Below are 13,063 nucleotides of genomic sequence, written 5' to 3'. Positions count from 1 at the left end.
ACTTTGAACCTTTAATTTTTGTTGGTTATTTATTTATAAAAAGTGTAGTACTAATTATATTTTGTGTGGTCATGCTTCATATCTTTAAGATATGCCATTCATTAACCTATCTCAAATAAGTGAGTGCTTTTCTACATTGCTAAGCCAGGTGAGTGAAGAAATTTAAAACTCTTGTGCATACCTGCCAACTTTTCAAAATGCCCATGGAGGTTTTGCGTGCAAGATGGCTGTCATAGTCCTAAAAAAACCTTCAAGGGGCCTTCAGATACTTTTAAATATTGTTTTTTGGCTTCTTCATACGTTTATAAGCCTATAGTCATTGTAAAATTAATTGTTTTGTTTAAAATTGTGTACTAAATTGCTCTTTCAAAATTTCAATTTGGGAGCCTCCATGGGGGAAATCCCCCGCAAATAGTGACAGTTGGCAGGTATGAAACTGTCTTAAATAATTTGAGATTGATAACTAATTCATTGTTTCATTTTATTTGTAGCTTCGTACAAATACTTCCTCTTTTAGGGCTCATCAGTAATAATATTACAAAAGATCTATCCTTCCTGAAGTAAAGTTGGCATGTTATAATCTAAAATGTCACCATCTAAAAATCCCTCATAACAGAAGGAATCTATCTTGGGGCCCTTATAGCTTGATGCTCTGTGTGAGCCAAGGCTCCAAGGTGTACTCTGACCTATAATGGTTTACTTTTACAAATTGCGAGTTGGAAGGAGAGTTGTCTCATTGGCACTCACACCACATCTCCTTTACAAATTGCGAGTTGGAAGGAGAGTTGTCTCATTGGCACTCACACCACATCTCCTTTACAAATTGCGAGTTGGAAGGAGAGTTGTCTCATTGGCACTCACACCACATCTCCTTTACAAATTGCGAGTTGGAAGGAGAGTTGTCTCATTGGCACTCACACCACATCTCCTTTACAAATTGCGATTTGGAAGGAGAGTTGTCTCATTGGCACTCACACCACATCTCCTTTACAAATTGCGAGTTGGAAGGAGAGTTGTCTCATTGGCACTCACACCACATCTCCTTTACAAATTGCGAGTTGGAAGGAGAGTTGTCTCATTGGCACTCACACCACATCTCCTTTACAAATTGCGAGTTGGAAGGAGAGTTGTCCAATTGGCACTCACACCACATCTCCTTATATCTATTTACAATAATTGGGTTTGCATCTCAAGACATTTTTTGACCACCAACATTTCTCTTGTCTTTTTCTTCTCTCTCTTTCTCTCTCTCAATCCGTTAATGATTCTGCATGTACCATATTTACTTTTTGTATGTTGCTACTTTATTTATTTGGAAGGGTCGTGTTTGTTTTTGATAGCTTCTTTTTTTCAAATGTAAGTTCTGTTGAAATCTCTTCAGTTGATTGTTTCATACATGAAAATTTTTCTTTTAATCTCTAAAAGTTCAAATTTACATGCAACAATAAAAATGTTTTCTATGGTCATCCCAAGCAAACTAAATATGTAATAAAAAGTGCATTAATAAACTGTAGTTACAATGAAATATGATCTACAGCCAGGTTATTCAAATTTAAATGGTGCAAAAGTATAATATGACATGCAGTTAGTGCACTTCCACCAAGCTTAAATATAAACCTATCAGTAAGGTGGCTCGGGCCTATTCCAAGTTTCTATCAGAAGTGCTGTATTTTTTTGTTATTTTATTCTTTACAGAAAGTGAATCAAATTGGTCGAAAAAAAATTGGGGTCACAAATCATTTAAGCCCAAAATTTTACTTTTAAAGAAGTATGTAAAAGGGATCATTTTTCAATGAAATAATAGAGGTGTTGACATATTTTTATCGAAATATAAAAAAAACGTTCTATGAAACTTGGTCCAAAACTGGAATATAAAAAGCTGAAATATAGCTTCAAAGAATGAACAAATAAAAAACATAGGTCACCAATAAGGGAAAAAAATATTTTGCCTTAAAACCCAAATTTTGGCGGGAAAATGGTGAAAATGGGTGAAATGTCATTTTGACCATTTAACAAATACGAATAATAACGAAAATATTCTATCAATCACATAACTGCAATGATTTAACATTTCTAATCAATCAAAATATTTAAAAAAAATATATTGAATTTATGACAAATACTTTTGTAATTCATGCGTGAAATTATGCGCAGTCGAATAGTCCCGAGCCACCTTAAATGTTTAAGGATGAAAAAATTCAAGATTAAAAAAATTCAGATTTGATTTATCAACAATTGAAAAATGTTGAAACTGCTTTGAATTCCCTTCAGTTTTAGCCCTTTGAATTTTAATTTTTTACCCTGAATGTATAATAATATATATGTTTAACTTTAAGGTACACTAATTTTTGAAATTCCAAGGAAAAAGACATCAAATCCATGCAAGTTTTTGAAAAAGTTAATAACTTTTTGTTAAATTGTAAAATAAAGACCAGTGAAAAATAACAATATGATAAGATTTAAGAGTATTTATGGTTTTACGATAAAAAATAAACAGAACAATAAATGGTGCATCATTTGAATAAAAAGAAAAAGATTGTTTTTTTTCAACTTCCTATCAATTACATCCTTTCTTGGTAAAACTTAAAAATACTGTCTGTTAGAGTCACTCATTTTTACCTCTCCATCAGAAAATGCTTTGTTTTCCGCTCCATCACTCCATGTTACTGAGCCTCCCACCATCCTTTTCCTCATTGCAAAATTTTGAGCATGTCTATTTTTTTCTCTCAATTCTTTAGGGTATGGGGTCGGATGTCTTATTAGTTTACCCTACAATAACCCAGTGTGTTAACAAACAAAACATGACTTAGGACAAAAATATGTTTGCTGTCTCTTCATACACTGACATAGATCTTTCAATATTTCATTATTTTCTGACTAAAATCTACTAATTTTAATAAAATGATCTTTATTTCAAAAAGGCATTTATGCTAATGCAGAAAAAAAAACCCAAAAAGCAAAAATTTTAAAGAATACTGATTTGCCTTTTTCATTATTTTCATTCAAACTGATGTCAAATATAAAAGAAACAACAAACATTCTGTTAGTAGTAGAACAAAACAATTACTGTGAATTCATTTGTTTTCTTGGATAGCAATTTTGGTGGATTTAAGAAACATTGCACCTCTTGGATATTTGATATTAAGGGTTTTAACAATCTGCATTCAAGGCTACAGAAAACTGTATTAAACATGAAATTTGTGGTTTACACTATACCCATGAAAATTGTCATCCAACAAATAAAAATGAATTCACAGTACTGGATCAACATGATTCATTCATATGCCATGTTACAAAATGTCTTTTAAAATACACATGCAGCAACCCGTAGTCAATGCAGAAATAGTCATGCTTCAAGCCCAAAATGCTTTGCAAAAAAGCATGACAAATTTATTATTTTATGAATAATGCATTTGTAAGGATTTATAAGTATAAAAAATATATCTATACACATAAACTACTGCTATAAAAGATAAACAATACTTAAGCTGCAAATATGAATATATATAACCCCTATATATCTAATAAGTGTAATTAGCAGGAACTATTAGTAGAGAAAGTGCATTGATATATGTATATTAATCCTTTTTTTTTTTTTTGTCTTGATATCTTTTATTCATTTTGGTCTTACAGTGGAACCTGAAAGACCATCATTGCTTCAAATAAAAACTGTCTTGCAAAGGTCTATTTTCTATACATATATGAGTTCCAATTCATTTGCCAAAAGAGGGTGGTCTTTCAAGACAGATGACAAAGCCTCCTCAAATTTTTTAAATACACTGTCATGTAATCTATCTTTTTCCTATCCATATGACAGAACAAAAAAATACCTGATCGCCCACATCATCATTGAATTCAAAATGTATCTGTTGTCGTCTTTCACGTTCCTCATCCCACATAGATGGATGAAAGCTATCAGTGTCTCCACCATGGTCACCACCTGTTAAATAAATCATCACAAAATGTTTTTACTAAAATATTAACCAAGCCAAATAGATGAAGATAGACGGTTGTTTAATGTCCAATAGCAAATTTTAAAAGGCAAATTTAGGATTTGAACATGTTTGTTTAATCATGCTCTTTTCGAGACGGATAAGTTTGATTTTAAACTTGCTAGAGTAAATAAAAGCAACACCTTTGTCTTACTTTGTAGAAATTTTCATCTCACTTGACAACTATAAAGGGGGTCTCATTGGGGGGTTCCGATCCCGGATCCCGCTTACTGTTTTGTCAGATTCCCGTATCCCGCTTACTCTATGTACGTAAGCAATTCTCATTTTTTTGTCATTTCCCGGGTTCCGCAAGACCTCATTTCCCGTTTTCACGCCACAATAATTTGACTTTCACGTGTCACGCTTACAAAAAATCGGCAATCCCGCGTCACACTTAGACCCCAATGAGACCCACTATAAAGTGAACGTCTTCTACATTTCGTCAAGCTTTGAAATATCTAGCAACTCTGTTATTCAACCAAAACTGTTGACAAATTAGTAAACTATTACCAAATTTAAAGAATCCATAACTATCGCCTTGAATCAAATTAGTGAAAAACTGTTTACTATTTTTTTCCCTCTACATATAGTACTACATTGTAATACATCTTATTAATTTTTTAGATCTGATAATTTAAATTCCTTAAAAACCAAGACAGTAAAAAAAATCTGTCATTTAGTGATTTTTAAAAGAAATCTTAAAAAAATGAAAATATACTATACACTAACCCACAAAAACCAAATAAATTTAATTACCAAATAGCTCCTGTAACTAAAAACAAGTCAAAATGTAAATCATATATCTCCTATATCTCAGCATTTTCGTTCAAGCAATACAGATTAATAAATGTTTATTTATATTCTTATTCCACTTTATATAAAAGTGTGTTACTTTTCATGTCTCCATCATGTCCATTGAGTTATCAATAAAAATTATGTAAGCACAAAAGTAGGCCATCTAATAGCAAATGTAAGGTATCTAGACTGATTTGAACTTCCCTGAAGTGCCTACACAGGAAATATGTGTCCATTTGTGAAAATAACAGACCTTTTTCACTGCTGTAAATGTAGCAAACAGTTGGAATATCTGATCCTTCAAGGCACATAAAGTTATCCCCAGTATATTGGTTGTAGATTTGTGCTGCTAAATCTGTAGTAATTTGTGTAGTGTTTGAATGGACTACTTGGACCTTTTAAAGCATGTGTTAGTTTTGCTCAATGTTGAAGGCCATATAGTGACTTATAATTGCTAATTTTCTAAATCCTTTGATCTATGCTGGAGAGTAGTTTCATGTCAATCATACCACATTTACTTATTTATATATTGTGTCTTTTTCAAACTTTTAATTTGGCCAGAGTCTTGTTTGTTCTCTTCTATTTAACAGTTTTGATTGACCAACTGTATCTTTTTTTTTTATATTTTTATTAAAATTTTAATTGCAATTTTCACTCCACTTGAAAATGTAAGCCAAATAGAGCATCTGAGATATCTAATAAAACATTACCATTATCAGTGTTTGGTTCCTGAGGTAAAAGGTAACAGGTAAGTATCTTCCTCCCTGTGTCTGGATCATGGTCTGACTGTAAGGGAACCAGTGGACGTGTCTGAAATGTAATAACATATTTTTGTTAGGACTGTTAATTTCCAGAATTGATTATATGGGAGGTCGAAAGACTAGAGTTTCAAAATTTGAAGGGTGTTGATTATTTTAGAAAGATCCCATGAACATTTCAAAGTAATGGTCAATTAAATTTTAATGCTTAGCAGGATGAAATGAAAGTTCCCTACCTTCTTTCCCCTTCCTCATACATTTATTTTGCAATGGCCATAGCAAATTAGTACACTCTAGCTGTACATTAATTATTCAAAATGAATAAAGAAATTGTTCTCTACTAAAATTAATACTGATCATTTGCAGTAGTATCTAAATGGGTATGTATATTTCCCCTTCCCCATACATTTATTTTGCAACGACCATAGCAAATTACTTTTAGTACACTCTAGCTGTACATTAATTATTCAAAATGAATAAAAAAATTGTTCTCTACTAAAATTAATACTGATCATTTGCAGTAGTATCTAAATGGGTATGTATAGGTCAAATTTCTTTCATTTATGAAGATTGAAAAAAAAAACATATTCCTCAAACAGATTTTAATAAATTCAGTTATTTTAGTTTGTTTTTTTTCTACATACTTTAGGCCACTTTTTTTTTATTTGTTGGTTTACGGATCCGCCGACCCTGTTTTTCACGATTTTAAAATAAAAATAAAAACGATTTTGAAGATTTTTTTTAATTCCGCCGACCCTTTTCTGTTTGAAGAAGTACAAATAAAAATAAAAACATGAATGATATAAAAAGATCGGTCTTTCTTCTTCCAGTCGGAATACCCTCGGAGTGGATTCGAAAATCCCGTGCGGTTCCCTGTTCAGTCAACGTTTAATCATGATCTAATGTGGTGAAAAGGAACCAGTTGAAAGGCGGTTCCCTGTTCAGTCAACGTTTCATCATGATCTAATGCGGTGAAAAGGAACCAGTTGAAAATGGAGGACCAGATACGATTTTACAATATTTACTTAGATTTACACATTAATTGTTGGAGATTTTCGGTGTAAATCTAGCGGTTGAACAAAATGAACATCGCAGTCATGAATAATAAAAATGAAAATTATTTTTGAGATCGTTTGGGAATTTTGGTTTAAAAGGTCGGACCACCGCTAATTTGAACCCCTGTTTCAGACAGTCAGTGAGGTTGACGGCGTGTCAACTTTGGTTCCAAACTTCCAGTGTTGATCAGAAAGTCTGAAACCCGTCGAAAGGGGCTGTTTTAGTTCCATTACACATATGAGGTACTAGTCCAAATAATTATGACGTCTGGCAAGGCTTCCTGGCATCCCTGATTTGTTTTTAAATAGCCTTGCCAGACGTCACTATTAAAAGGGAAGGATCTTTTAACTTGCTGCCAGGGATGGGTGTCTGATTAATTGGCCTTGTTATATAAATACCTAAATACCATCCCACGGTACCCATTAAGATTTAATGGAACAGAGATGGGATATGGTGAACAAGATCCCAACACAAAATCAGAACATGTATTACTGTCATAGAATGCCTGACAATTAAAATCACTTCGACATTTATAAAAAGGGACAATCACAGGACACTTCGAGATATAAGCTAATACTTAGCAGTGTAAAATAGCATAAAAAGCCTAAAACGGACATGTTTTCATGTACCACATATGAAGGCATATGACATGCAGAGCACATATATGGTATTTCCTCAATAAGATTGTATTGTGTTATGAGGAATTTTGTCCCTCCCTGATCTAAATTTGATAAATAAATACACAGAACAAAGAGAAATGCAATTGGAAAAGACACTTCCCTTTCATCAGGGACATATACATGTATATATATATCTGCTTTCATCAATCTACATTGACATTGGACTCCTTGTAACACATTTAATTTATATTAAAACAGCAAGAATTAATACCAAATTATGAAACGATCTGCATACATAATTAGTATAATACTATTATATAGAGTAACGTCATTGTTTGTTTCTCTCCATTTTTGGTAAAAAAAACCAGTATTAATTCCAATTTTTATTTTTAATTTTTTTTCAACCTCCTACCCTATATGTTTTCATTATTTTTATTTATTTTTTTTTTTCGACCTCCTACCCTTCCTTTTTTAAGAAGAATCCCGTAAACCAACTAATAAAAAAAAGTGGCCTTATAATGACATTTTATTTCCTTAGTTTATAGTTATATGATAATTTAATTTTAGCGTAACCATGTTATCAAAAACCTAAATTATATAAACTTTCAGATTCAACTGATATGATTCCATTTACTTAAAAATAAACACCGTTTACATATGAAATACATTTCTATATGCTTTAATTGGATATTAATGGTCTTAAAATGCATATTTAATGTTCTTTAGGTATCATTCTTTAAAAAGTGTTATGTAATAAATTTCAATTCAAATTTAAATTTGAATAAAACTCGGTCAAAACCTGACTCAAACTGGTTTTTAGACACAACACAAATGTGAGAAATTTGATAACATGACCAGTGATGACAACTATTTCTTTTAAAACTAACACATCATATGGTTTATATAAGGAAATGAAAATAAATTATACAATTACATAGACATGACACAACGAAAATGGTCAGGAATCTCACTACTTTTAGTTCAATAAGATTAAAATATTTCATCGACAGAGCATCTGTGAACCAATGGTCCAGTTTTTCAAGTAACTCAGGACAATGAATGCATAATTTTGTAACATTTCAATTACAATTCCCTAAAAAGTTGTAAGACCAAATCAACCTTACCATGCAGGTGATTTCCAAGTGCAATATACATGTAATTAAATATTTTGCTTATTCATTCTCTAGCAGAAAAATAGAAATTCCAGAATTACAATAAAAACAGGGAAAAAACTTTTGGTATGAAATAAAATGAAATCAATCTTCTACAAAAATTATTGCTTTTTTCCGAAATTATTAGGAATAAAATTATAATGGCCAATTTTCAAAATAAATAAAACATGAAAGCCTCAGTGACAAATGATATCTTTTCAAAAGTTGATTTGTGAAGTTTACCTGGTTTTCTGACAGCCACAGTGCTTGTAGTTCCTTCAACTTGACGAAAGTAAATGGCAGACATTTTAATCTGTTGTCACTCAGATTCAGAACTCGTAACCGTGGAATACGACCTATTTCATCTGGAATGTATTCTAATTTGTTACCCCTCAGAGACAGGACTGTGATACCATTACAACTGCCCAGCTGAAATATAACATAAACATGATAAATATTTATAAATAAATGAATTTTTCAAATATTGTCTGATTATAAGATTTAAAATAAAACAGCAAAAAATAGAAGATGATATCTGCTTTGAAATTTCAGCTGCTGTTTAAACATTTTGAGTTACCTTTATTTTTATGTACATCTTTCCTGTAGTAGAAATTGTCTTATGAAACAGGATACCACTGTTATTTAAATGACACTGTAATGATCTAATAGCCAACTATACAGTATGGGGTTTTCTCATCGTTGAAGGCCTAACGGTTGCCTTTAATTGCTTACACCAACATCATTTGAAATTAGGTGGATAGTTGTCTCATAGACAATCATACAACATCTACATATTTTTATATTAAATCTTAATTTGTCTTTAAAGGAAAGTACTTTACCATTAGTAAATTAGTCATTTTGAGCTCTGTTGTACTGGTTTATACTTTATTTCTTTTTAAATCTTTATAATAGTATGGTATGTCAGACACGTGGGTTATTTCAAGTCTTATTTCTTTTTACATCTTAATTGTATGTCAGACACGTGTATAAGATCAGAGAACCGCGTGGATTATTAAATGTATATCAAAATAATTGTGTTATGCCAATCATCATTAAAATACCAAAACATAATTACCAAACACCTTTTATTACTTCATTATCACTATGATCACAGTAAATGCATATTTTTACAAATTACCTAATATCTTTCATTTTTTTTCTTACTGGGGTTCCACAAACCGGAATATTTTTTACTTCTTCAAGGAAGTTGCAACTTAATTAAGTTATTAATAAGGTATGAAATTTCAACAAATTACTTCATGCACGTTAGATGTGTTCATGCATAATCCATAAAATACCTATTAAGCCAAAAAGAGGCTCTTCTTTTAAGTTTATAAACTTTTTATTCAATGTCTACCGCACTTAATATATGTATTGGAACCATAAAATCTTTAATTTTGATTGTGATCACTCAATCATTCGTAAATTTACATGTTTATCAAACTTTCCCCATAAAAATAATTTAAATGCACATATCATTAACCATGTTAAGTTGCAACAGTGCATTTACCCTGAGATGACTTATTTTGTAACTTTTATCTTGACTAATTTCTCAAGAGATCTTCACAGAAGTAAACAATAAACTGTTCACATTTTCAATGATGTTTACAGACAAGACTTTAGCTGTGTTTTGACATACATGTCATGAATATCAAACATACTTTGAACTGTTTAGAGAAAAAACTATGTCTAGCCTAGTTTCTTTACGAATCAGTACCTAGTTAACTTGTAAATATTAAATTGAATGATTTCTTGAGATCTTTTACTGGATACAAAAGAGATTAGTGAGATAAAACTCAATCCAACAACACAAAAAAATTGATAGACTGTTCAAGGTTGAGGTCAACATTAGGCTTTTTAACAATAGAAAAAGGCTTATATCACATGTCTGGTTACAACTTACCTAGATAGTATTTATTAGAAGATATAAAAAAATATTTTGGTCTTCCTGTTGCCAAAAAAAGGCTTTAGAATATCAAATGAGATTTTTTTCAAAGAAACCTAAGACATGTTATATAAGCAAATATATTTGTCTATGCATATAGTGAACACACCAATGCCTATTTCATTAATTAATCAAAACCAATTAAAAGTTAATTTGTGCATCTTTTATTTAATGTATGGGAGTCCAATAGTCATTTAAAAGATATCCATTTTTCTTTCTCGCAATCGGCAAAACAACACAATTAATTTTAAAATTTTGGAACATCAAGTTGTTCTTGCCTAAGGTCTTTCATTTTTAAATTTCAGGCCTGTAGCTAGTCACAGTTCAAAAATAATGTCAACTTTTTTTTATTTGTTTACAAATCCCTTGAAACCCCCTGGCTACAAACCTGATTTTCTTGTATCATTTTCAAATATTCTAATGAAACTGAAGAGCAATGCAGCATGCTTTCATGTAACTTAATATTTTGCATGAATTGAATTAAATTCATGTTTCAAATTTCCAGTAGCTTATACCCCTGTACTAGTGATACATTTACACCTGATTTCATTGAGTGTGTAACTTAAGGTAATATCTTTTGTTAGCTTGCTTAGTAGCTGAACCGTGAAGTCATCATTAGATTAGGTAAACTACCCTCCTTTAAGAATAGACTAGTCTGACTGATAACCAATCTATTGGTCTGTAGGATTCAAGCTACTTCAAAAAGAGGGTAGTATACCTTACCTGATAATGACTTCATGGTTTAGCTAGCAAGCAGGCTCACCAAAGATATTACCTTTACCTACATACTCATTGAAATCAGCTGTAATCTTGATTGTCTTACCTCTGATGGTACAAATTTCAAATAGTTCTCATCAGCATATAGTGTTCTAATATTACGTAGTAACCCTAAACTGGCTGGTAGATCTTCTAACTCATTGGTACTAACATTTAGTTCTGATAATGACGACAACCTATAAATAAACCAATACTGAATATAACAGATATTAATTTATAAATAAGGGTATAAGACCATAAGACAGGAAAAATCAAACATCCAAAAACCAGAAGGCAATGACTTTTAAACTAGATACATTGTATAGGGGTTAATTTGCTATGCTCAAATCAACAAAATTTACAACATGTTTTACCAGTTTCTGGTAAGCTCCAGGCCTAGCATAGATGGCTATAGTCAGTTTGGCATAACTCTTTAGTAATTTTCTTCTATTTTGTTTGCTATTCATCTTTGGAATTTTTCTTACCTTCCAAATATTTTGGTTCAAGTGTAATCGATCAGTCTTGTTAGTCTGAAACATGCTTCTGGCTATTTTCAGCCTGTTATTTTTTTATGACTTTTTGGACAAGATTATCTGACCTAATAATATGCAACTGAGAAATGTTGCCATCCAAGCTTTTGGCAGATTAAGTTTCATGTAATTCTAAGCGAAAATATATTTAGGTTGATCAATATATTAGTTGATTTTTTTTTTAAATTTCTAATTTCAACATATTCAGAAAATATTCCTAGCATGAATGCTGGATGTGTGAGAATAAACTGAATAATATATCTATATATATTGTAAACTTTTTTATCAGTGATGTTTGTACACCCGAACTGTAGGTATTTAACCATACAACCTGGGTTACTGAGACAGATAGATGAAAAATCAAGTTCCATCTATTAAAGGTACAAGCACTTAAAAATGTTGAAGTGCTCAAGTTTCAAAATAAAACTACACCCAACAAAACTATCCACATATTTTTCTTCTTATACTGATAACCTTTTGCCAACCATAAAATAAATTAAAAGGATAATTTACCCTCCTATAGTTGTGGGGAGTGATACCAAGCGATTGTCATCTACTTTCAATGTCGTCAGGTTCTCTAAATTACCTGTAAAATATTAATGATTATGATTAAATTACCACTTTTATAGATAAATAATGCAAAGTAATTCATACGGAAATATTTTCTTCAACAATATGCTTAATGTGTAATCAAATTGAATATTAGTTTTACAAATGCATTCGTGCTATTCAACAAGTGTTTCGCTTCACTCTGGCATCGTCTTACAACGTGTAGATAGCTAATAACAGACGTGAGTGCAGACACTGCAAGGAACTTGTGTATAGTAATGTATAACCTAACATTAAATCGTATAAAATGACGCATTATATTGTCATTAAAGTCATATTATCGTGAATACTGACATAATATGCAAATTCTTTAATCTTAACAACTAACAATTCTATTCTTATTGTACACTGTCATCATTGCAGAAATTAAAGAGAAATGTCTGTATTTAATATCGGATTACGTATGACAATCTGCTGAGGTAATCTATGATACTCTAACATTCAAAATGACGTTACAATGTATTATCCCAAGCCATGGGGGTTCAAATGATCCTTCCCTGTTAAATGCTATGACTATTGAACAAATGGCTTAAGATTATCAGTGATGGGGGACTATACAAGTCTTATTGGTCGAGTATTGTGTATTATATAAGTAATTGCACCCTGATAGTTTCTTAAAACAAAATTCCTTTATAGTCACTAATTTACATAATAATTCTATTACTACATTCTCTATGATGTAATCAGTTGACCTATCCTTAAATTACAACTGCTCTAACTAAAATGTTGGTTTTTTTTCTTTTTCTAAAAACTTCAATCTGTTATTATTATTAAGATATATATGACAGAGTTAAAATGACTTTCAGATGTGTTTAGGTTTTTAATGCTAATGTTTGAAACTCAAAGAATTT

At 31.2% G+C, this 13,063-nt stretch overlaps 1 protein-coding gene across 4 annotated transcripts in view; it reads right to left on the bottom strand.

The window, feature by feature from the left end:
• LOC143081712 (uncharacterized) overlaps positions 1-13,063 on the bottom strand; it is a 77,310-nt gene that overhangs the window by 17,153 nt on the left and 47,094 nt on the right. For 3 of the 4 annotated variants that reach the window (XM_076257458.1, XM_076257453.1, XM_076257462.1), the window contains exons 9-14: positions 12,117-12,189; positions 11,141-11,270; positions 8,616-8,801; positions 5,498-5,597; positions 3,831-3,940; positions 2,620-2,769 (exon numbers count right to left, since the gene is read on the bottom strand). In XM_076257458.1, coding sequence (XP_076113573.1) covers positions 2,620-2,769; positions 3,831-3,940; positions 5,498-5,597; positions 8,616-8,801; positions 11,141-11,270; positions 12,117-12,189 — 749 coding nt within the window. The remainder of the gene's footprint in view (positions 1-2,619; positions 2,770-3,830; positions 3,941-5,497; positions 5,598-8,615; positions 8,802-11,140; positions 11,271-12,116; positions 12,190-13,063) is intronic. The other variant, XM_076257466.1, reaches the window with a different exon arrangement.

This window comes from Mytilus galloprovincialis, chromosome 1, assembly GCF_965363235.1.
Source record: "Mytilus galloprovincialis chromosome 1, xbMytGall1.hap1.1, whole genome shotgun sequence".
Classification (NCBI taxonomy): Eukaryota; Metazoa; Mollusca; class Bivalvia; order Mytilida; family Mytilidae; genus Mytilus; species Mytilus galloprovincialis.
This window is presented reverse-complemented; position numbering and strand designations above follow the sequence as displayed.